Source organism: Lepus europaeus, chromosome 18 (genome assembly GCF_033115175.1).
Source record: "Lepus europaeus isolate LE1 chromosome 18, mLepTim1.pri, whole genome shotgun sequence".
In the NCBI taxonomy this organism is placed as follows: Eukaryota; Metazoa; Chordata; class Mammalia; order Lagomorpha; family Leporidae; genus Lepus; species Lepus europaeus.
In genome coordinates, this window is record NC_084844.1 from 26,193,963 (window position 1) to 26,218,705 (window position 24,743).

General features: G+C 56.0%; 2 protein-coding genes across 3 annotated transcripts in view; both read left to right on the top strand.

Annotated features, from left to right (window-relative positions):
- ACSF2 (acyl-CoA synthetase family member 2) overlaps positions 1 to 5,292 on the top strand; it is a 46,735-nt gene extending 41,443 nt beyond the window's left edge. Inside the window, exons 11-16 of the mRNA XM_062216841.1 lie at positions 1,511 to 1,618; positions 3,480 to 3,631; positions 4,350 to 4,491; positions 4,574 to 4,684; positions 4,832 to 4,900; positions 5,124 to 5,292. Of these exons, the coding sequence (XP_062072825.1) occupies positions 1,511 to 1,618; positions 3,480 to 3,631; positions 4,350 to 4,491; positions 4,574 to 4,684; positions 4,832 to 4,900; positions 5,124 to 5,174 (633 nt within the window). The 3' untranslated portion in view covers positions 5,175 to 5,292. The remainder of the gene's footprint in view (positions 1 to 1,510; positions 1,619 to 3,479; positions 3,632 to 4,349; positions 4,492 to 4,573; positions 4,685 to 4,831; positions 4,901 to 5,123) is intronic.
- A 2,773-nt stretch (positions 5,293 to 8,065) lies between these two features.
- Positions 8,066 to 19,689, top strand: RSAD1 (radical S-adenosyl methionine domain containing 1). Of its 2 annotated transcripts, XR_009864259.1 has the most exons (10): positions 8,066 to 8,203; positions 8,575 to 8,708; positions 8,798 to 9,002; positions 10,998 to 11,363; positions 11,586 to 11,649; positions 12,374 to 12,521; positions 12,708 to 12,762; positions 13,599 to 13,702; positions 13,830 to 14,007; positions 19,576 to 19,689. XR_009864259.1 is itself a non-coding variant. In XM_062175001.1 (9 exons), the coding sequence occupies exons 1-9, from the start codon at positions 8,066 to 8,068 to the stop codon at positions 13,951 to 13,953; spliced, it is 1,338 nt and encodes a 445-aa protein (XP_062030985.1). In that variant the 3' UTR covers positions 13,954 to 15,109. The 2 variants fall into 2 exon arrangements, 1 of the variants encoding a protein (XP_062030985.1); XM_062175001.1 differs by lacking the exon at positions 19,576 to 19,689 and having other exon boundaries at positions 13,830 to 15,109.
- Positions 19,690 to 24,743: the final 5,054 nt, after the last annotated feature.

Below are 24,743 nucleotides of genomic sequence, written 5' to 3' on the forward strand. Positions count from 1 at the left end.
CGGCGCCGGCGGAGCGTGCGAGCCGCGCTGGCGTGCGGCTCCCCCTCCTGGACGCCCAGCCCGCAGCCGCCCTGCGGATTGTAGCTGTAGCTCCCGCCTTGCCTCTGATCCCACTCGCCCACCAGGGGTTTGCCTCTCTGGGCCCTGCACCTCCACCCCTTTTCCCCACTGCTGGAGGTCAAACAGAAAAATGAAAAACGGGAGGGGGTGATCCCTGGGCTAGAGACCACAGGCCACTGAACAAGCAGTCTTCCAATCCTCTACTTCAGTTCCCCTAAAATATTCCCAGCCCCTCATCCGCAGCACCCCACCCCCGTGGTCAGGGCCGGCCCCCTGAAGGGTCTCGGGGTGGGGTGGAGTGGCGCCACCACCCAAGTGGCCTTGGCAGGGGCCACACACGGGGCGGTGGCCCCAGGACTGTGAGGACAGCCAGGGGGGTCAGGTCTGGCTACAGGGGACCATCGCTGGTCAGCGCAGGCGGCCAGCCGCAGGGTTCTGTGGGCTGCTCCACGCCAGCCGGCCAGACCCCTGGGTGCCCACTTGCAGTCACCGTGTCCGGATTCCTGTGGAAACCTAGGCTGCCGGCGGGAAGGAATGGCCGTGCTGGGGGTGGGGTTGGGAAGCAGAACCAAGGTTGAACCAGAATGGACCCATGTGGGAGCCATCAGCTGACTCAGGCAATGGGGACTTGGGGCTGGGCCAAGAGCCTGGAGGGGACTTGGAATACAGGACAGCTGGCCCTGGGCCCCTTGCCCAGCCCTCACTTGTGGGGGCCTGATCTCCAGGCCCTACCCTTCTCCCAAACCCCTTTCCCTCCTTGCCTCTAAAGGGGGTGCAGGGAGGGTGTCCTTGGCCTAGAACATTCCCTTCTGGGATTGTGGCTCCTCCAAGGCTGGCTTCTGGTTTTTCTGTTGTTCAGGATGTTCTAACCACTAAACAGTGTGTGTCTGTGGCAGGGAGTGGGGGTGGGGGTGCGGGGAGGGTGCTACTGTCCTTTTGAATCCCTGCTGTTTTCTTATTTTGCTGGAAATAAATGAACAGGAACCTCTCGGAGCTCGAGGCGCCCACCCCAAGGCCTGGGCACTTGTCTGGGTTTTGGCGTGGGGGTGGGGTGGTGTCTGTGTGTGGCTCAGCCAAGGCAGGCTGGCTTTCTCATCCAGTCTACCAGGCCTTCAGCTTGGAAGGAAGACGCAGGTGGAGCTCAGGCAGCCTGGAGATGGGGGGAGGTTTCTGGGGCACTGGTGATGCCGGGAGTCACAGGCATACACGTGTGGGAACAGGACAGAACGGGCCCTGGGCGGGAGACAGCGGTTCCCCTGCTCGCGATTACAGTTTGGGTTCGGATCTGGGGTCCCTGCAGAGACTAGCACCGCTGCCTCCTGACCCCTGACCCCTGGTCCCTGGGATGCGTCTGTTCCCACCAGTGCTCTTCACGGACTCCCCCCGGGGGTGGCTTGCTGCTTCCCTGGGCAGCCACTGAGCTCCCCCCAACACCCTCTGGACCCTCCAGGTTGTTTACGGAACCACAGAGAACAGTCCTGTGACCTTCATGAACTTCCCCGAGGACACTCTGGAGCAGAAGGCAGAGAGTGTGGGCAGAGTCATGCCTCACACAGAGGTGAGCCTCTCACCAGCACGCACGCACACACTCACACAGACAAGCACACATAAACATACACATACACACATATCCACCCCATACATACAAGTACACACATACACATATATACACACACCCCACTTCTCACCAAGACACACACATATACATACAAGTACACATACACAAACATACATATATACACATGTGCATATACAAACACAAATACATTCACACAATACACATACACACATAAATATGCATACATGCATATCTACCTCTCACCAAGACATACACACATACACATATTGTGTGCATGCACACATATACATATATACACACATACACAAATACATACACACATACATACACGTAAGCACTCACACACCTACATACACAGACCTCTCACCAAGACACACACACACACTCCTACATATACACGTCTACACATACTCACATAAAATACACACACACATGCATATACACACAAATACATGCACACACATGTACAATATTCATACACAATAAATATACATACACACATATCTACCTCTCACCAAGACATAGACACACACATACATACACACACGTGCATACACATATACACAGACCTCTCACCAAGACACATACACACTCCTACATGCACACACATACACATGTACACACCTAACTATACACATGCATATAAAGACATACACACAAATGCATGTACACGCACACATATACACACGTGTACGCACATACGAACACACATAAATATACATATCTACACGTATCTACCTCTTACCAGGACATACACACACACATCAACACATATACACACACATCCACCTCTCACCAGGACACCCGCACACGCACACACGCACACCTGGACGTTGACTGCTTTCACTTAGAGACCCAAGCAGCGCCTTCCCAGTGGCCGGGCTGCCCGGGCCTGGCTGGGGCTGCAGCTGAAAGGGGCAGAGCTGAGCTGCGCCGGGAGCCGCCGCCAGCTGCCCTGCTCCGCAGCCTCCCTTCCTGTCTGAGGTGTGTTTGTGCCAAGCCCACTGGCTGTTTCAGGGCAGCCAGGGCAGCCTGAGAGAGGAGCCAGAGCACGGAGATTTTTCCTACACAGCTTTTTCTTCCCAGGCCTCACCGCCTTGCCTCGGTGTAAACAGCTTTCCCAAGCGGGCTGTGCGTCTCCAAGGCTGCCCCACAGCACAGCTCAAGCCCAGATCCCCAGCCATGCTCTCTCCCTGCCCTCTTACACCGTCTGCCCGTGTCCCCAGCCCCCTGTGCCCTCGCCCCCTGCTGTGGCTCTCCCCTGCCCTCCCCTGGAGCATCCTGTGTGGAGTGGGGGGTGCAGGGATGTGAGCCCCTCCTGCGCCCGGCAGCCTCACCGCCACCCTCGTTGGGATGCCCACGTACAAGGTCAACGGGGACAGGCACGATTCTCCCATTTCACAGATGCAGACGCTGAGGCACGCAGAGGCTCAGCTTTCCTTAGCGTGGTGGCCGAGGCTTGTTCTCACCCCTTGGCTTCCGTTCTGCCTCTCCCGTTCACACGGCACTGCCATGCCCCCCCCCCCCCTTTGGCTTCCTTCTTTGCCGCTTCCTGGGAAGTAAGAGGCTCCTGCCCTCTCTTCTGTCATCCCCCAGCCGGCCTGGCCCTCCGCAGGCCTCTCTTCCCTGCCCGCTGTTTCCTAGGCACCCCTTAGCCTGGGCCTCAGCTGCTCTCTCATGCCCCGCCAAGGTCTCTGGCTCCACTCTGGCCTCGTCTCCCTTCCCTGCACGAAGACGGGCAGAGACGGGGGGCTCCTCACTGGGGCAGGGAGGGGACGGCAAAGCAGCCCCGGTTGGAGACTGCCATCCGGAGCCCCAGCCTGAAGCTGACGTGTCGCAGGCCCAGATCCTGAACACGGAGACGGGGAAGCTGGCCAAGCTGAACACGCCCGGGGAGCTGTGCATCCGAGGGTACTGCGTCATGCAGGGCTACTGGGACGAGCCTCAGAAGACCTTGGAAGCAGTTAGTCAGGACAAGTGGTATCGGACAGGGTGAGAAAGCAGGGTGGCTGGGGGGGGGGGGGCTCGGAGGCTGAACAGGAAACGGTAAAGAAGCCCGGGGGTGGGGGGCTGTCCAGAGGGCCCCTCCTATCCTGGAGCCTTAATTTCCAAAACGGGTACCACGGGGGTGGGGTGGGGGGAAATCATCCGTAGCGCAGAGGCCGGCAACTTGCACAGTGCCCCACGCCAGCATCCGTACGCACAGTCAGAGCCAAGACTGGGTCGCTGGTCGGCTAGCCAAAGCCATGTCTCGTTCTGTACTTCCTGTGCGCCGGCAGTGCTGTAGACATTGGGGTCCCCATGGGAAACAAGAGCGCTGCTTTCACTTCCGCCCTGTCGGCTGGAGGAAGACAGGTCATTTCACACACGGATAATCACAAGGACAGTTACCAGGTCATGGGGGTCAGGGCGGCCGTGGGGAGAGGTATGCTCTGCCTGGCCTGGGTGGTCAGAGCAGGCTTCTGGAAGTATTGCAGTGCAACGTGACAGTGGCTGTTTAGATGTGCCCGAGAGAGGCAGGGAGGCCGAGTCTCGGTTTGTTTACTTTCCTCTGCCCCCCTCCCCGCCCCGCTCCTAGACGGTAAATCCTAGGAAGTGTGTCTCCTTCCTGCTGTGTCCCCCACAGTCTGGAACAGTGGAAGACCCACAGTAGGTGCTCAATCAATGTTTGATGGGTGAGCGAAGCGGCTGGCCCCGGCTTTCCTTACAGAGACATCGCCTCCATGGACGAGCAGGGCTTCTGCAGGATCGTGGGCCGCTCCAAGGACATGATCATCCGTGGCGGGGAGAACATCTACCCCGCCGAGCTCGAGGACTTCTTCCACACCCACCCGCAGATCCAGGAAGTTCAGGTGAGTCCCCCGGCGGGCCCAGGTGAGGCCCCGACCCCCAGCAGGAGTCACAGTGTCCCACACCTGTGTCCGGCCCCTGCAGGTGGTAGGCGTGAAGGACCACCGCATGGGGGAGGAGATCTGTGCCTGCATTCGGCTCAAGAGTGGGCAGACCGTCACGGAAGAGGAGATCAAAGCTTTCTGCAGAGGGAAGGTGGGAGCCTTAGCCGCGCCTCTGCACAGCCAGGGCTGGGGCCGGGGGTGGGAGGCACGGAGGTGCGCTGCCCCGTGAACTTGGCTCCCTGGCCAGCTGAGCCCCCAGCCTGATGTCCTCGCCTGGCCTCACGTGTCCCCTCTACAGATCTCCCACTTCAAGATCCCCCGCTACATCGTGTTCGTCAACGACTACCCGCTCACCATCTCCGGAAAGGTGCGTGTGCGGAGACAGAGGGGCCGGGTGTGGAAGGCCAGGGAGCCACCTCTGCCTCCCACAGCCATGAGCTGGAGAGCTGGACGAGAGAGGCTGGCAGTAGGGTGACCGATGAGGTGCCTCTGACTGCCCTGGCCCCTCTCGGACCCGGCGAGCCAGACAGGGGTCACCCTAGCTAGTAGAGGCTGGGAGCCTGCCTCACAAGCCTTTGTCTTTCCTCCAGATCCAGAAATTCAAACTCCGAGAGCAGATGGAAAGGCGGCTAAACCTGTGAATAAAGAGGGAGGAGGGGTCTTCCCAAGCCCTCCTCCTCCCTCCCTCCCCTCCCCCAACGCCCCTCCACGACCAACGCTTGTCTTTGTGACTTGAAATAAAGAACGTCTCTGTTTTCTTTGGCGGGTCCCTTGCTGCGTGCTCTGCTCTCGCTCGGGCTGTCTTGGCAGAAGCTGTGCATTGGAGAAAGGGAGAGACCGGGGCAGCTGGCACCGTCACACCTCCTCTTCCCCGGCAAGGGGGTGCTGCTGCTTTGCTACCTACTAATCTCGCCCTCAGCTCACCCCTTTGAGATACCAACCCAGTGCTTTTGGTTTTTTTAGTCTTTAATTCTTTCTCACATTGTTCATCTGTCCAGCAAGAAGTATTCTTTTTCAGTAAGCGCTTCACTGAGCTATAATTCATCCAGTCCACCCATTTAAAGTGCACAGTTCAATGGACTTGAGTATGTTCATGGATGTGTGCAACCAGCACCAAAGTCAATTAAAAAGTATTTTTAAATTTATTTGACAGGCAGAGAGAGAGAGAGAGAGAGAAATAGAACTCTCGTCCACTGGTCCACACCAACTGAAGCTAGCAGGCAGGAATTCAACCCTGGTCTCCCATGTGCATGGCAAGAAACCAACTACTTGAGCCACTACCTCGTGCCTCCCAGGCTGGACCCAGGAGCCAGGCCCAACAAGCAAATCCAAGCACTCCAATATGGAGCCAGGCACCATTTTTTTTTCTTTTAAGATTCATTTATTTATTTGAAAGGCAGAGTTACAGAGTGGAGGGGGGGAGAGAAAGAGAGAGATCTCCAATCTGCTAGACCACTCCCCAGGTGGCTGCAATGGTTGGGACTGGGGCTGGGGCCAGGCTGGAGCCAGGAGCCAGGAAATCCCCCCAGGTCTTCTACATGTGTGTTAGGGGCCCAAGCACACATGTTGCCCTCCCAGGCACATTAGCAAGGAGCTAGATTGGAAGTGGAACAGAAGCAGCACCCATGTGGGATGCCAAACACCTGTCCCAAAGTCACTTTTAAACACCCCCACACTCTTTACCTATCATCCCTCCATTTCCTGTCCTCCCCTCCCAACCTGATTTTTATTCCTTTGCTTTTAATGAACCTGGGGGCTTCCCTGATAGGCAGGGCCAGGCGAAACAGGCTGTCGCTTGACCCAAGAAATAAAACCCAGCTGGATTCCAGAAGACATATAGGTCCCCAGTTCCCGGAGATGGAAACTTTCCTCCTGCCTGCAATGCTCCTGCCCCCGCCTCCTCTTTAGCTGTAAGAAGTGAACATGTGGAGCATCCTCTAGGCGGGCCCACTTCACAAATGATGACGCTGAAACTCAGGAGGGTTTGGGGTTTGCCCCAGGTCACATGGCTAGGATGAGAATCCTGCCGCCCATATTACAATGGTGGTTCCCGTGCCAGCTACTCTGATGCCTGTCCAGCTTCCTATTAATGCTCCTGGGAAGGCAGCCGGGACGGCTCAAGGACTTGAGTTCCTGCCACCCATGGGGGAGAATCAGATGGAGCTGCTGGCTCCTGGCTTCAGCCTGGCTCAGCCCTGGCAATTGCGGCCATTTGGGGAGAGAAGCCAGTGATGGAATATCTCTCTCTCTCTCTCTCTGCTTTTCAAATAAAGAAACCTTTTTTTAAAAAAGTGAAGTGGGTTTCTTACAGAGAAGCAGCAAGGATTTCGAGCTGGTCCCCGAGGCCCAGGAAAGCTGCCTGGGACAGAGGGAGTGTCACCTGTGCACGTGAAGCAGCTGAGGGACCCTAGAAATCAGCCTATCCTGATTCATACCATGGCTCGTGTGACATGTTGGGCTAAGGCATTAAGGGACATCCTGTTTCTAAGAGGGACTGGAACGAAGCCCAGAGTGTTCTCCGGCCAGGCCCTCCTTATCTGGGGTGAGCTCTACAAGCTACAAAAGGGGTGGAGACCTGGCCTAGCCCAAGGCCAACCGGGAGAACAGGTGTCACACTCTCTGTTGTGACTGTAGGTTCATAATCTTTCCACTTCATTGGATACTCCCCCAGGTGCCTGCACCTTGTGTCCCCTGCAGACACCATCTTTTAAACATTCAGTTCATTTATTGAATTGAAAGGCAGAGAGAGACAGTGAGATCTTCCAACCACTGGTTCACTCCCCAAATGCCTGCAACCAGCCATGGCTGGGCCAGGCTGAAGCCAGGGGCTTGGAATTCAATCCTGGTCTTCTAACCCGAGTGGCCCGCTGCCCCCCCAGGGTGTGCACCAGCAGGGAGCTGCAGCTGGGATTCAAACTCAGGAACCCAGCCAGGGGCTGCAGATCTCCCAGGTGTCCCAATCTGCACCAAATGCCCACCCCCAGCGTGTCCAGCCCCAGGTGCCAAGGGTGGACCCCCCCCCCCCCCCAGGAGATGGAACACGACTCTCCTGGCCAAGTCAGTTCTCTCTGGCACTGTCCCTCCCGTAGGTCTCCCAAGGGTCAGTCCTCCCATTACTGAATAGTGAATTACTGTGTTCCTCGTCCTGGTTTGTTCCCTCCTGTCAGCCGGCGACCTGGTCTTAAGCACGTAGTTGTCCCCAGCGCCCAGCTCTGAGCCAGGCACATAAAATGTGAAGGAACTGACTGAACGAGCTAAGAGCGCCTGGATGGGTCGGGGAACTCGCCCCAGCACGGGAAGCCAGACAGGCCAGCGGCCCGCCCCGCGACCTTGGCAGAGGTCAAGCCGGCGGCGGCCAGCGCACCCGTGTCCAGCAGGTGGCGCCGCAGCCCCGGGACCCAGGCCCTCGGCGCGATGGGGCGGATGCAGCCCGCGGTCACGCAGCCCGGCTTCCTTCCTCCCGGGCAGCCCGCCCGCCTCTGCGCACCCTGAGTCTCTGCACGGGTCCCTGCCCCGCGCCGCGCTGGGCGGCATGGCGCTGCCCGGGGCCCGGGCGCGCGGCTGGGCGGCGGCAGCAGCGAGAGCAGCCCAGAGGCGCCGGCGCGTGGACGGCGGGAGAGGTTCCCCGCGCCCTGAGCCGGCGAGCGCGCGCGCGGCGCTTTACGTGCACGTGAGTGAGGGGGCGGGGCGGGCGGGAGCCCGGGAGGCGGCTCCGCGCGAGACGAGCGCACCTGCTGTGTTCCCCGGCCGGCCAGCAAGGTCGGGGGTGGCACCTGGAGCCCCGGCAGGGCCGCGTCTCGGTCCGGAGACCTTTACGTCTGCGATAACGCGGCAGCCGGGTCCCGCTGCCGAAATGCCTTCCTTCCCGAGCCTCGGTGTTCCTGCGTCCAGGCGGGCGCTGCAGCCCGCGTGCCGCCCGCCCGGGGGGAGCTGTGTGGGTTCGCTGTCCGAGCCCCTGCCGACGGACCGCCGACAGGGGTGGCACTGCGCGGTGGACTCCCCGCACTCACACCCCGCCCCGCACTCACACCCTGCCCGCAGTGGCCGTACTGCGAGAAGCGCTGCAGTTACTGCAACTTCAACAAGTACCTCCCCGGCCGCGTGGAGGAGGCGGCCGTGCGCAGGTGCCTGGAGACCGAGGCGCGGACGCTGTTGCGCTTCAGCGGGGTGCGGCGGTGGGTACGGGAACCCCGCGTGACTTGGGTGGGGGGCAGGCGTCCCAGAGAGCACCCCAAGTCTTATGAACCCCAACCTCGTCCTGCAGCGTGGAGTCCGTGTTCTTCGGTGGAGGAACCCCCAGTCTGGCCAGTCCCCACACGGTGGCAGCCGTCCTGGAGGCGGTGGCACAGGCCACCTACCTGCCCGCGGACTCGGAAGTCACTTTAGAAGCTAATCCCACTTCGGCCGCCGGCTCCAGGCTGGCAGCCTTCGGGGCAGCGGGAGTCAACAGGTTGTCCATTGGCCTCCAGGTAACCCGCGTCACCCGCTGGTTCCAGTGCACTCGGACCTGCCCTGCAGTCCTCTCTCTTGGCATCCACTCATCGGGCAAACATGGAGCTCCTTCTGGGTGTCAGTGGGCCCTGGGGGGACGCTTTTGCACCTGCGGAGTTGCGGGCAGCCATCCTGGTCCTTTGGCCCCATGGCCTGGCGTCAGGCAGGACTGTGTGTATGCCAGGCACCCACCTCAGTGCTTGCCTGTGGTAGGTACTGCAGGATTAGAGACGAGGGGGAGGCCGGCATTGTAGTCCAGGGAAGGCTCTGCAAAAGGCTTTCAGAGTACAGCCTGCAGGGCAGCTCAGTCTGATGGCATCACGGAAGGCTTTCCCGAGGAGGTGACGTTCGGATGAGAAGGAGGAGCTCACCAGCAGAGAGGGTGTGGGAGAGAGACGCCGGCTGTGAAAGATCACATTGCTTCGAGGGGAGCTGAGAGTCGTTCCTTGTGACTGGAGAAGCCAGAGACAGGGCTGAGACCCAGCTGCCGAACGTCCTGGAGTAGGGAGAACCCCGTTCCTCTCGGGGTGACCCCTTGTATTTCCCTATACAGTACGGCCCCCCTTTCCAGTACCCAAGCCAAAGTGTTCTTGACCAAAAGGCACGTCCTGAGTGTAATGTTAGGAAATGGGTCTTCTTATTTTTATTACTGTGGTTAGCGCAGGCAGCACGCGACCTGCCCTCGTAAAGCGGTTTGCGTGCGCGGCACAGCATTCACAACATGCGAGGTGCTGTATGGCTGATAGCCGGCACATCCGGCTGCCCTCTTCACAAAGTCGGCATCACGAAAGACAAGGAAGGGCTGGGACTGCAGAGTGACTGACGGGGACTCGGGAGGTGGTGAGGGCGGAAGGCAGTGTGACCCTGGCCGGCCTGGGAGGCGGTGTTACGGGGACACTGGGCCTCCTTTGACTGTGACTGTGTTAGGTCAGGGTGTTGTATCCGTGTGACATTTCCTGGTCCCTGTCGGTCATTGGATCAGGGCCGTGTCAGACAATGTCCTTGTTCTTAGCAGGTGCACACGTCAGAATATCAGGGTTGAGGGCCACGATGGCTGTATCGGAGCTGTCTAGCACATGCCCGTGAGCCCTGAAAAGGTGCTCATTGAAAGTGAAGGTCATTTATTTACTTTTAAAGGTTTATTTCATTTATTCGAAAGAGCAACAGAGAAAGAGAGGGGTTGGGGAGAGAAGAAAGAAAGAGACCTTCCCATCCACTGCTTCTCTCCCCAGATGGCCAGGGCTGGGCCAGCCCGAAGCCAGGAGCCTGGAACTCTACCCAGGTCTTCCACGTGGGTGCTAGGGACTCGAGCATTTGGGCCATCTTCTGCTGATTTCCTAGGCACATTAGCAGGGAGCTGAAGCAGAAACAGAGCAGCCAGGACCCGAACCAGTGTTCTGATAAAGGATGCCAGCATCGCAAGGGGTGGCTTAGCATGCTGGGTTGCGATGCCAGCCCCCAGTTTGGTTTAAATTCAAATAGCCACACGTAGTCCTTACTTACCTGCAGTAAACCTTGCCAGTTGAGAACACTTTTGATCGTGTAGCTTACTTTCAAGTGATTCAGGATGATAGTATAGATGCAAAAGATATGTGGCCAAGTGCTGGTGAACCTACATGCTTTTCTTTTAGCTTTTCTATAGGCTTGGATGATTTAAAACTAGAAAGGGCAGCAAGAAAAGACCATTGGCCTTGGAGTTGAGCCATCCCAAATTCTAGCTCTGACTTTGCAGTTGTATGGTCTTGGTTATGTGACATCTCCAAACCTCAGTTTTCCTATCTGTAAAATGGAGCCAATGATCAGCGGTTTTTAAGGATGAAATGAAACATGGACAGCCTATGGAGGCCCTTCAGTGGCTAGTAGTTCTTGGTGCTGGCTTGACGGCCACCCTCTCACCTTTCAGCTCCCTGCAGATCCCCTTGCGGCCCCCTTGGAGCCAGCCAGTTTGGTTACACCTGACCCTTTCTCCCTAGTCCCTGGACGACACTGAGCTCCGGCTGCTGGGACGGACACACTCAGCCAGTGATGCTCTGCGGACGCTGGCGGAGGCCCGCCGCCTCTTCCCCGGCCGCGTGTCCGTGGACCTCATGCTGGGGCTGCCTGCGCAGCAGGTGCGGCCGTGGCTGGAGCAGCTGCGGGAATTGCTACGGCGCTGTGACGACCACGTCTCCCTCTACCAGCTGTCCCTGGAGCGGGGCACTGCCCTCTTTGCCCAGGTGCAGCAGGGCGCCCTCCCTGCCCTTGACCCTGAGCTGGCAGCTGACATGTACCAGGAGGGTCGGGCCATGCTCCGGGATGCAGGCTTCCGCCAGTACGAGGTCTCCAACTTCGCTCGCAATGTGAGTCCTGGGGCTGGTGGCGGGTGTGGGGAGTGGGCAGGCAGAAGAAAGAAAGAGGTAGGGGTGGGCCCAGGGCCTCGTGACCCTCTGCAGAGAAGGGTCCCGACAGGGTGCTCTCAGACCTGAGGTGCTGGTGGGACTGTTTAACCAGGTGCGCTCGTCTAAGCAGTAGTGGAGCCCATGCTCTCCTCTCAGCACTGACTGTTCCCTCTCTGCCCACAGGGGGCGCTCAGTACCCACAATTGGACTTACTGGCAGTGTGGCCAGTACCTCGGCGTTGGGCCTGGTGAGTTCCCTGTGAGCCACAGAAGGGATGACTCTGGAGAGAAAGGTCGCGCCTGTGTGTGAACCTGGCCACTCAGTCACCTGTCCAGGCCTCCGATTCCTCCCATGTTAAGTGTTCAGTGTATGCTTTAAGGGGCGTGACATCATGGTTCTCAATCAGAATCCCCTGGAGGGCTTATTAAAACCCAAACTACGGGGGCCAGAGTTGTGACACAGGGGGTTAAGCTGCTGGCTGCGATGCCGGCATCCCATATGAGCGCTGGTTTGAGGCCCAGCTCTTCCACTGCTGATCCAGCTCCCTGCTGATGTACCTGGGAAAGCAGTGGAAAATGGTCCAAGTGCCTGGGTCCCTGCCACCCTCCTGGGAGAGCTGGATAGAATCCTGGGCTCCTGGCTTTAGCCTGGCCTAACCCTAGCTGTTGTGACCATTTAGGGACTGACCCAGCAGAGTGGAAGTATTTCTCTCTTTCCCTCTCCCTGTCCCCCTCTCTTTGCTGCTCTGACTTTCAAATAAATAAATACACTGTGGGGAAAAGAGAAAAAAGCAACCCAGACTGCTGGGCCCTGCCTCTAATTGGACAGGGCTGGAGCAAGACCCAAGCATTTGCATTTTTAGATTGTTAGTGCTGGTACTGCAGGCACCACACTTTGAGACCCTCGGCTTTAAATCCAGTAAGCTCTGGTGTTGGCTGCTGGTGATGTGGGCTGGTTGTTGATGTTGTCAGGGGCCCATGGACGATTCGTGCCCCAGGGCGCTGGAGGCCACACCCGGGAGGCCCGAATCCAGACACTGGAGCCCGATGCCTGGATGAAGGAGGTGATGCAGTTCGGACACGGCACCCGGAAGCGCACCCCGCTGGGCGAGCTGGAGCTGTGAGCATCCAAGGGCATGGGCTCTTTGCCCCAGGTCCCCAGAACCACATCCACATGTGCCTTGTTACTTTCTGCCTTGCCCGCCCGCTGTGCCCCATGCCGCCTGGACGCACGCCCCAGCCCAGGGCTCGAAGGCTGGGAGAGGCCTCAGAGGTCTCCAAGGCCTGTCCCTGAATTTCCTTTCAGGCTGGAAGAAGTGTTGGCCATGGGGCTTCGCACGGACGTGGGGATCACCCACCAGGTAAGGGATGGGGTTCACCACGCTGCCCCCTCCTCCCAACTCTTGCAGAATCAGTTTCTCAATCTCTGTCCTGCTCCTCCATACACACACACCCCTCCCCTTCCTCTGGGATTGGCAGCTGGGGGCCGGGCCCTGGCTAGCCAAGGCCTGCTGTGCAGAAGCAGTGGGCAGTGTGGTATGACGGTTAGAACCCTCGACTGGGGCTGCAGAGACCTGGGTTCTAGTCCCCACTCTGCTGCCACCCCTCTGAGCCTCTGCCCAGCTGTATGAGGGGGTCAGGGTGGGGAAGGTCCAGGCTACATGCAGTCCATATTAGGCCCGCGGTGGCATTTGGCCTGCCAAGGCGACTGCAGGGAGGACTTGAAAGTCGATGCAGGCTCATTTTTAAGTTGGCAATTGTGTTTGGCCTGCGAAAGATGTTACAAAAGATCCAAATGGACCCTTGGCAGAAAAAAGGTTCCCCACCCCTGGGATAATGGGTTTTCAAATGTCTTTGGGCAGCGCTAAAACCTCAGGTAGGTGGATCGTGATCGATCTGACTCATCGCTGCCCTGGCTGGAATCAGGGGCCTAAAGCTCTGGCGAGAGCTGGCCAAGCCCAGACTGGCAGAAGGGGGAGGGGCAGAGGGAGACCCAGCTTGGCCGAAAGGGGGCTTCAGCCTGCATGTGGAATGGGTAGGGAGGTGCTCGCTCCCCCGCTGGCCCATGGACCTGCTGTTGGTGTTCATGGGAACCCCAGGCTGGAGCAGCCCCTCCCTCACCCCTGTACCTCGCCCAGCCACGTGGCCCAAAGCAGCCCGGCCAGCTCCACACTGCTGGCCCTCTTGTTTCCGCCAGCACTGGCAGCAGTTCGAGCCCCAGCTGACCTTGGGGGCTGTGTTTGGAGCGAGCGAGGAGGTGAAAGAGCTGCAGGAGCAGGGTCTGTTGCTGTTGGATCACAGGTGCGCTGGGGGCAGATCTGCAGACCCGGGGTGGGGGGCGTGGGGAAGACCGGTGAGAAGGGGCCTGGGGTGTCGGGCTGAACCTGGTAAGATGAAGCAGTTGCATCCGGGCCTCTTGGTTTTCCAGGGGTCTGCGGTGCTCTTGGGAGGGTCTGGCAGTGCTGGACTCTCTGCTGCTCACCCTCCTGCCTCGACTCCAAGAAGCCTGGCATCGGAGAGTCTCCCCCGTGCCAGATGTTCCCGCATTCTAGGCCAGGCCAGGCGGGCCCTGAGGGCTCTGCTGCCAGGTGCTGTCTCCGCTCCAGGTACTAATTGCCCGTCCCTGGCCTCCCTGAGGGCTGTGGTGGACAGCAAGGTGATGTCTGAGCCGGGAGCCGGCATCCCGCATCCCACCAGCATCTGGGGACCCGCAGGCCAGCGTGTGGCCCGGGGCTGGGAATCGCTCTTCCCCCGCAGCAGCGACTGTGTACCTTTGTGGTACCAACTGGTGAATGGACTTTGGGGTTCTTTCTGCAGGGAGTTACAGCCATCCTCGCTGCCAGGTCGTGGTGGGGGAGGGGGCTGCCGAGACAGCTACGGAGTCCAGAAAACTTAAGTCCTGCTGGGTCTTTTTTTTTTTTTTTTTGACAGGCAGAGTGGATAGTGAGAGAGACAGAGAGAAAGGTCTTCCTTTTTGCCGTTGGTTCACCCTCCAATGGCCGCTGCGGCCGGCGCATCTCGCTGATCCGAAGCCAGGAGCCAGGTGCTTCTCCTGGTCTCCCATGGGGTGCAGGGCCCAAGCACTTGGGCCATCCTCCACTGCCTTCCCGGGCCATAGCAGAGAGCTGGCCTGGAAGAGGGGCAACTGGGATAGAATCCGGCGCCCCAACCAGGACTAGAACCCCGTGTGCCGGCGCCGCAAGGCGGAGCCCGCTGGGTCTTTTAAGCAGGATGGGATCTAAGGTAGGAGCGGGGTCACTACAAAACCACTGGAGGCCGTTCACCCCGTGATGTCCTGCCTACACTCTGGGTGTGTGTGGGCGTTTGCTAATGATTAGATTCGGGGTAAATCTTTTTAGCCTGACGACTTCGCAGTTCAGCCCCCAGGCTCATTTTCATCACTTGATTCACGGTAAGGGTTTCACGGTCTGTCATACAGAGGCGTGTTTTCTTGCGAAGGGGTTCGCGGTCTGTCTGTCATACAGAGGCGTGTTTTCTCTGCGGTCAGGCAGATCATCCTCCATGGTCAGAGACTCTGGAGACCCCGTGAGCATCCTGTTCCCCCACAGTCATTTGCCCAGCAATTTTTACCATTCATCAATGATCCTTGCCCAAATCAATTCACACACTGAGAGTTGCAAAAATTTTCAGGTCTGACTTGCTCATGCCTTCCGTGTCTAACTGGCCTCCTATCCCTAAAAATAAATAAATAAATAAAAAGCTTTGCTTTTTTTTTTGGAGATGCTCTGCCCCTGGAAATTGCATGGGATGCGTGCATGAGAGAGAGAGGAAGGCGTTAACTTTGCCGCGAGCAGGCTCTGGGGCGTTCGTACTGCATCATGTCGAAGGATACCGTGATACCAGCTCCTTTGCAATTGGAGGCCTGCTGAGCCTGACCTCCCGCTGGGTCATTAAGGAGGGGCAGCCCCTCCTGTCTGGGGAGCACGTGCATTTCTCATGTGCCCAGTGGGTGTGAACATGAGTCCTTCTTTGACCCCGTGTAACGTGGTAAGTGTGACTGCCTCTCCTGTATTCATGAAGTATTCAGCAGGCGCTAATCATGTGCCAGGCCCTGTGCTGGGCATAGGGAGGGGAATAAGACACACCCCAGCCCCCAAGGAGCTCAGCAACACGTCAGAGATGTGGCAAGTGATACCTTCCAGGGTTGCCAGCCAAGGTATACAGGCAGGCTCCAGGGTGGGGCACGCTTGGTTCCGAGGGGCTGGGAGCAGGAAAGGGGGTTTCATTTTCCTTACCACCTCCTTGCCCCAGGTGCCCTGGGGAGCCCGGGGCAGGTTGCAGGATGACATTTGCTCCCTGGGGAGCCTCTTCCTGAGCCTTCCCCTGATCTTGATATTCAAGAAGTTAGCTTGGGGCCAGAGCAGGTGCCATCAGATAACCTGCACCCACTCAGGTTCCTCCCAGCTGCCAGAGCTTGTGCCACCTGAGATGTCCGGGCCCTCCCTTCTGGGGCACCTCACGAGGCCTGTGTGGAGGGGCTGGCCGGGAGCCAGTCCTGGCTGGGGTGGTGTGAATCACCTGTGACTCCACCTGGTCCCACCCACTGTCCCCAGCTGAGTCAGAATGTCCAGGAGGGGGAGCCCAGGAATTCAGTGCTCCCTAAGTGGCTCAGGTGGATTTGGGGACTTTCTTACTGTCACCTCCCATCTTCCATCCCCAGAGGCTGGGATCAGAGCACTGTGGGATACGGCTTTGTGGACATGACAGGGGCACTGGGGCTCCTCTCTCCACATCCTGGCTCTTCTGGCTTCATCCATCCAAGAGGTCTCATCTGTACTGTGGCTTGTTTTGTTTTGTTTTGTTTTTTTATGTTTTTGTTTTTAAGAGGTAAAGAGAGAGAGATCTTCCATCTGCTGGTTCACTCTGCACATACTGGGCCAGACCAAAACTAGGAGCCAGGAGCTTCATCCAGGCACTTGGGCCATCTTCCACTGCTTTCCCAGGTGCATTAGCAGGGAGCTGGATTGAGCGGAGCCACCAGGGGCCAGCACTGTGCCATAGTAGGCTAAGCCTCCAGCTGCAGCATCAATATCCCATATGGCCGCCAGTTCATCTCCCAACTGTACCTCTTCCAATCCAGCTCTCTGCTGATGGCCTGGGAAAGCAGTAGAAGATGGCCCAAGTGCTTGGTCCACTGCACCTGTGTGGGAGACCTGGAAGAAGCTCCTGGCTCCTGGCTTCGGATCTGCCTAGCTCCGGCCATTGTGGCCATTTGCAGAGTGGACCAGTGAATGGAAGACGTTTCTCTCTGTCTCTCCCTCTCTCTGTCTGTAACTCTGCCTCTCAAGTAAGTAGCAGGTGTGGTGCAGCACTTCTGGACATCAGAACTTTCTGTTTGATCTAGAATTTTCTGTTCCATCATTATTTGACACTTTTGGTGGGTCCAGGTCAGTTTGCCTGCCTCCTAAATGAGGCAAAAGTGCTGACCTCTTTCTGGGCCCTGTCTCTAGTGCGGGGTGCCCTGGACTCTGTCCTTGCTGCGAGACTCTAGCATTGAGGACCAGCACGGCCTGGGCCTCCTCTCCTTGAGACCATCTACTGCCAGGGAGAGCTGCATTTTTCTCCCACCGCTCTCTGCCAAAGAACTTGACGTCATAATAGGATGGGGTAGGCGACACAATCATACAAAATGTTTGCTACCCCTTGGGGTGTCCACCTGACACCCGGTGGGGGGATTCCATGCTCCTGCCTGAAGGGGCTAGGAGACTTCCTGGCCTTGGTTGTAGGAGCCGTTGGCTCTTCCCCTGTCTCGTCCCTGCTGTCACAGGGACCTGCGATGTTCAGGTGCTGACTGCTTCGTCAGCCTGGGTCCCGGAGTGTAACTCCGGGCAGAGCAGCAGCCAGCCGCTGTGGACGTGAGCAGGAGAGAGATGTGAGCGTGCAGATCTTCAGGTTCTTACTGCAGCATGATGGAGATGAAACTGTCAGATAGAATTTGTCACCCCGCCATTCAAAGGTGATCCATTTGTTAATATTCTAGTGTGTATGTTAGCAGAAATTCCTATATACCAATGAATACACTTAGACATACAATCTTTTTAAAAAATGGGATAATATATGTCTTGCTTTAGAGCCTTCTCGTCTACTACGTCGTCTTTCCCTGTCATGGGTATGTGTACTTCCTATTCTTAGTGGGCCCCATAGTGTACCACTGCTTGCTTCTGCCAGAAACTTAGTTTTCTAATTGTTTTTTATGAAACTGAGGTTTAGTTTTTTTAAAAACATTTAAAACTTTTAAAAATTTGTTTTAAACACAGAGAGAGAGAGAGACAGACAGACAGACAGAAAGATGGAGCTCCCATCTGCTGATTCACTCCCCAAATGCCCCACATGGCCAGGACCGGGCTGGGCAAAGCCAGGAGCCAAGGACTCAGTTCAGGTCTTCCACATGGGTAGCAGGAAGCCAAGTGCTTGAGCTCTCACTGTTGTCTCCCAGGGTCTGTGTGCACGAGAAAAAGCTCCAGTCAGGAGCCAGAGCCAGAAATCGAACGCTGGCACTCTCACGTGGGATGGAGTGCCTGCCCAGGGCTTCATTTTTGCTGTTTATAGACTCTCTGGTGGATGTGTTCTGTAAATATTTCTGTGCATTGCTTTGATCCTTTCCTTAGGTTTAGGACAAATCACAAGGAGTGGGTTTGCTGCCTCTGAGCCTGTGCTCATGCCTTCCTTGGGGACGCAATGCCACATGCCACTCCCCCAGGAAGCCTGCGTCGTCCTCCTTGTTGGCTCAGTCGTCGGTAGCAAGCGTGATTGTTCTTCCCCCCCCACCCCGCCCCGAAAGGAGGTAATGAAAAGAGAATTCCCCACCTTCCTTGATAACCAGCTCATGGGCTGCCCCCTTAACATTGGCGTCTGATCAGGGTCAGGTCACGGAGCGCAGGGAGACGGCCCCTGGAGCTGCAGCTGGCTCCCTGTGTCTCGTGCATTGCCTCTGAGTTCCTCTTACGCAGACCGTCTTTCCACACGGTCCCAGGTCTCCCTTCTGTCTTCCCTTTTCTTCCTTCCCTTGTTTTCCCTCGGGGATATTTAAAGCCAATTCTCAAATTATTGTTAGACAAACAACATAATGGAGACGTTAGATGGAATTCCAAATGAAACACACACACACACACACACTCGTGATTGGTGGCCCCGACAAGTTAAATTGTTCTGATTTGCCCGTATTCTCTGCGGTCCTCGCCCAAAAGCCCACAGCCTTTTTGCCCGGCTGTGACCCACGCACAGATCTCATTTTGCATTCTGCCCGGTTCGCTGCTTGTTATTCCTAAGTAGTTTTCCTCATCGCTACATGGTTCTCTTCTTTCTCATTTTAATTGTTGGACGCTGTTCCAGTGAGTGAATAATTTAATAATCGTTAGCCTAATGGAAGTCACTTACGCAGTTATGCAATTTTCCCTGTTAGAACCAATGCTGGCCAGCGCCGCGGCTCACTAGGCTAATCCTCCGCCTGTGGCGCCGGCACACCGTGTTCTAATCCCGGTCGGAGTGCCGGATTCTGTCCCAGTTGCCCCTCTTCCAGGCCAGCTCTCTGCTGTGGCCTGGGAGTGCAGTGGAGGATGGCCCAAGTTCTTGGGTCCTGCACCCCATGGAGACCAGGAGAAGCACCTGGCTCCTGCCTTTGGATCAGCACGGTGCACTGGCTGCAGCGCGCCAGCCGCGGCGGTCATTGGAAGGTGAACCAACGGCAAAGGAAGACCTTCCTCTCTGTCTCTCTCACTGTCTACTCTGTCTGTCAAAAAAAAAAAAAAAAAAAAACAATGCTGCCGTGTGTGTTTTGCTGGGTGTGGCATCTGCCTTCCTTCGAATGAGATAGCTGGGTCAAAGTTCACGGCTGCTTTCATGATTCTTGGCGTGTATTGTTATCATGTTTTCCAAACGGCTTTTCTTTTTAATTTTTGTGCTCAAAAAAAAAAATATATATATATATATGCCGTATTTCAACCACATGGAACAAAGCAGAAATTCTACTACCCAGAAATTACCACCACACATTTGGAAAGCCATCCCTCCAGACGCCTCTTGATGCATAAATACACACATAGATGCTGAAATAAAAATAATTTCTTGGGGGCAGGCGTTGTGGAGCAGCCGATAAAAGGCCCGCTTCCCCTATCAGAGCGCCCAGGTGCCAGCTCACTCCGTTTTCCCTCCAGCTTCCTGCTAATGCGCGTCCTGGGAGGAGGCAGGTGATGATGGGTCCCTGCCACCCACGTGGGAGACCCTGATGGAGTTGCCAGTCCCCGCTGTGGTGGGCACTTGAGAAGTAAACCAGGGAAAGGAAGATCCATCTCTTTCTCTATTGCTCTAGCAAATAAATGAAAGTATATTAATAAAGCTTTTTAAAAAATAATGATTTCTTGAGGGGTGGGTATTTGGCACAGTGGTTAAGACAGTGGGGGTGGGGTGTGTGTGTGTGTGTGTGTGTGTGTGGAGAATTGTGGTGCAATGAGTTAAGCCACCACTGGAGGCACCAACATCCTGTGTCAGAGTGCCTGGTTCTAGCCCAGCTACTCACTGCTTCCCATCGAGCAACTTGCTAATGCGCCTGAGAGGTAGTGGGTGCTGCCCTAAGTACCCATGTGGGATACCTGGATGGAATTCCTGGATCCTGCCTATTGCAGGCATTTGGGGAGGGAGCTAGTAGCTGGAAGATTCTCTCTCCCTCTCCACCCCCCCGCCCCATCATTCTGCCTTTCAAATAACTCTTAAAAACAAACAAAGTTGCCCCAGGACTCTGGCTTTGTGCTAATGCACACCCTGGGACCAGCAGGTGATGGCGCAAGGACTTGGGTCCCCGCTGCCCACGTGGGAGACCTGGATGGAGTTTTGAGGTCCTGGTTTTGACTCAGCCCAGCTCTGACAGTTGCCAGCATTTGGGGGGAGTGAACCAGCACTAGGAAATCTCTCTCTAATAAATAAGCAAAGGAAAATAAAATATAAGCCATACCAAAGCATAGAGAGTGAAGTGTGAAAATTCCCTGTATACTTCACATTAACGGGCTCTGGACATCGCGTTTCGGGGTTAGCACGGTGGACTCGGCCAGTGGTGGAGCAGACCCAGGCTTCTGCCCTCCTGTGCAATCTCAGGTCATAGCTGCCATCCCCGCAGTCTCCACGTGGTCTACGGGAGTCATCGTGTCTGCATTCCAGTGACAAGAAGGAGAAAGACTGGATGGGCGAGAGCGTGTTTGCCTCCAGATGGGTCAGCCCCCTCCAGGAGGCTTTTGCCGACGTCCACCTGCCCCACACCATCAGTTTGCTTCTAATTGGCTGGCCTTGTCCACAGGGAAGTTGGATAGTGTCACTACAGAGCTGCCCCACACCCACTGCCCCCAAATACAAGGCTTTAGCTAATTTTTTAAAAAAGATTTATTTATTTATTTGAAAGAGTTACACAGAGAGAGGAAAATCAGAGAGGGGTCTTCCATCGGCTGGTTCACTCCACAGAAGGCCGCAATGGCTGGAGCTGCGCCAATCCAAAGCCAGGAGCCAGGAGCTTCTTCCAGGTCTCCCACATGGGTACAGGGGCCCAAGGACTTGGGCCATCTTCTACTGCTTTCCCAGGCCACAGCAGAGAGCTGGATCAGAAGTGGAGTAGCCAGGTCTCGAACCTGGTGCCCATATGGGATGCCGGTGCTTCAGGCTAGGGCGTTAATCCACTGCGCCACAGCCCCAGCCCCAAGGCTTTAGCTAATTTTAAAAAGGGGGGAGAAAGAAATGGATGTTGACGCAATTGGATAACCCTGCCACCATACATATCCTTTCCCATTTCTTTTCTCTAAATGCAGGTGTGTATACACGTGCACAAGTGAAAATAGAATTTAGAGGGACCGCCCCACTGCTCACTTGGCTAATCCTCCGCCTGCGGTTCTGGCATCCCACATGGGCGCCGGTTCTAGTCCTGGTTGCTCTTCTTCCAGTCCAGCTCTCTGCTGTGACCTGGGAGGGCAGTAGAGGAGGGCCCAAGTGCGTGGGCCCTGCACCCGCATGGGAGACCAAGAGAAAGCACCTGGTTCCTGGCTTCAGATCGGCGCAGCGCCTGCCGTAGCAGCCATTTGGGGAGTGAACCAACGGAAGGAAGACCTTTCTCTCTCTCTCTCTCTCTCTCTCTCTCTCTCTCACTGTCTATAACTCTACCTGTCAAATAAATTTAAAAATAAATTTAGAAAAAGAAAATAGAATTTAGAAATAATGTGTAATTGTTTTAATTTACATTTTAAAGGTTTGCCAACCAGATGAAGTTCTCTGTTAAGCATTGGTTTGCTAATTGTGTTGTGTGCTCATGGGAGCCCTTTGCATGTTGAACCCAGGAGAGCCGTGGTGACGTCCTGGCGGAGGCAGGGACTGGGTAGATGCTAGTTCACGGAGAGATGCTACGGGTCGACAGACTCCATTCTTACTTGCTTCAAGGTTGGCTTCCAGTGTGCTAGCCTTTTTCTCTTTCAAAGATTTTTACTTTTTTGGAAGTGAGCCTTCGAGAAATCTCAGCGACATTTAAATAGTTGAGTCCATCTGTTGCCTTGTGATTTTCTCAGGCATCCTTCCTCCTCCAGAGATGTGGTCACCGAGGAGGCGGGCTGGTGGCGGTGGCGAGGCCCACCTGGGTCCCACTCTCAGCCCTGGTGCTTCGCTTATTCCTGGGCAGGTCATGTCCCTTATCAAGTTTTAGGGGTGTGTGTGTGTGTGTGTGTGTGGTCACTGTTTATTTACTTATTTGAAAAAGCAACAGAGATCCACTGGTTCACTCCTCCAAATGACTGCCACGGTGCAGGCTGGGCCAGGCCGAAGCCAGGAGCTTGCTCACAACTCCATCCAGGTCCCCCACGTGAGTGGCAGGGGCCTGAGCACTTGGGCCATCTTCTCAGGCCCATTATCAGGGAGCTGGATAGGAAGTGGAACAGCCAGGACTCCAACCAGCACTCAGGTGGGATGCTGGTATCACAGGTGGTGGCCTAACCCGCTGCACCCCAGCCCCAGTGCCCCCTCCTGCTTTTAAGAAGCAGAAGAAAGGTCTGTGTATTCTTGCACCTGCTTTTTTTCAAGTGCCGTTAACTCAAAAAAAGTCCACAGGCCAGAGCGGCACATTTTGGGTGGCGGGTTCATTCCTTCCCAGTGCCCTGGCCGTGCTAGCCTAGGGAATGCAGGTCCTGGACAGGAATTCCTGGTGCCTGACAAGACAGCCAGACCTGCCCTTTTCTTGTGATTCTGAAACACGTCAGTAGGGAGCCCTGGACTCCAAGAACATTTCCCCCTGGCCCTATGGGGAACTTGTCACCTGGGTAGCTCTGAGGGTGTGTGCCACAGGGCCAACTGGCAGTGTCCTGGTCGTGGCCACCCACACTGAGTGACTCCTCATGGCAGCGCCAGCAGGTCATGCAGGGATGGCTCCATCCCTCGGCTGATCTGTCCAGACAGGGACCATGCCTACAAGTCTCCCAGATGCCCGCCCGATAGCCGGCACGCCCTGAGTGTGCCTTCTCTTGCCCCTCCCCTCTCTGGGTTTGGTCTCTCCTGGGGCTCCTCCCCTGACCTAGAGCCTTGGGGCCTCCTTTCTTGCTGTCCCTGACTCAGCCTGGGCCTCCCCCCTGCCCTCAGACCTGACCAACTGCTGAGCTGTCTTATTGTAATTAAGACCCCAGGGAGGGTCTGGGCAGCATGGATCGGAGGCGGGGCCTTGGCGCAGGCCTGTGTTGGATCCCTGAGGAAGCCGCTATGGAAATGCTCGCTTCTCAGTCCCCACCAAGCACAGGCCCTGTGGGTTAACGCGCGGACAATAAGAAGTCAAGGAGCTGTGACAGCTGTCGAGTTGGCAGTCCTAGCAGCGCACAAGCTTTGAGGGTCCCTGGACAGTGTAAGGATCCTACTCAGCAGACCCTGCTGGGCCCCACGAACTGTGGGGGCTCCCCTTAGGGCGCTAGAGAGTGGGCCTGGATCCCAGGTGCTCTGTGAGCCGCCTCCCCATGGGCGAGGTGATTCGACTTTGTGCCTCTGTTTTCCCACCTGCAAAGTGGGTGCCAATGATATTCTCTACCTCGTGTAGTTGCTGTAAACCTTCAAGAACTTAGCACCAGTGCAGGCATTTGGCTTAGTGTTTAAGGTGCCGCTGGGGCCACCTGCATCCCACATCAGAGGACCTGGGTTCGAGTCCCAGCTGCACTCCCAATTCCACCTTCCTACTAATGTGTGCCCCTGGGAGGCACCAGTGATGGCTCAAGTAGCAGGGTCCCTGTCCCCCATGTGAAAGACCTGGATTGAGTTCTAGGCTCCCAGCTTCCGCCTGGCCCAGCCTCAGCCACTGGGCCAGCAGATGTGAGTACTCTCTCTCTCTCTGCCTTTCAAATAAAACAATAAATAAAAATTGAAAAAATGAAGCACCCATAACTAAGTAAAAATAAGATAAATTATCTTTCATCAAAATTTATAATTTTTGTGCATTAAAGCATACTAACAAAAATCTACAGAACAGGAGAAAATATTTTCAAATCATGTATCTGACAAAGGCTTAATATTTGCAATAGATAAAAACTGCAAATCAGGGCCAGCGCTGTGGCGCAGTGGGTTAACGCCCTGGCCTGAAGCACCAGCATCCCTTATGGCTGCTGGTTCTAGTCCCGGCTGCTCCACTTCTCATCCAGCTCTCTGCTATGGCCTGGGAAAGTAGTAGAAGATGGCGCAAGTCCTTGGGCCTTTGCATGGGTCTCTGCATGGGAGACCCGGAAGGAGCTACTGCCTCTTGGCTTTAGATCAGCGCAGCTCCAGCCATTGCGGTCAATTGGGGAGTGAACCAGTGGATGGAAGAGCCCTCACCTTAGCCTCTGTCCTCTCTATATATAACTCTGATTTTCAAATAAATAAATAAATCTTAAAAAAAAACTGCAAATCAACAATTAAAAGACAATCCAATTAGAAGTGGAGAAGGGGCCATCACTGTGGCACAGTGGGGCCAGACAGCTGTTTGTTGTGATGGTTTCTCCCATCAGGGTGTCAATTCAAGTCCCAGCTGCTCTGCATCTGATCCAGCTTCCTGTCAGTGCACCTAGGAAGGCAGCAGATGATGGTCCAAGTGCTCGGGCCCCTGCCACCCATGAGGGAGACCAGGATGGAGTTCCTGACTCCTGGCCAGACCTAACTGTTTGGGGCATTTGGGGAATGAACCAGTGGATGGAAAATCTCCCTCCTTCTCTCTTGGTGTCTCCTGCTCCCTCTCTCTGTTGCTCTGCCTTTCAAATAAATAAATGAATCCATCTTTTATAGAAAATGGATAGAACATTTGGATAGACATTTATCCAAAGAAAATACAAAAATGCCCAACAAACACATG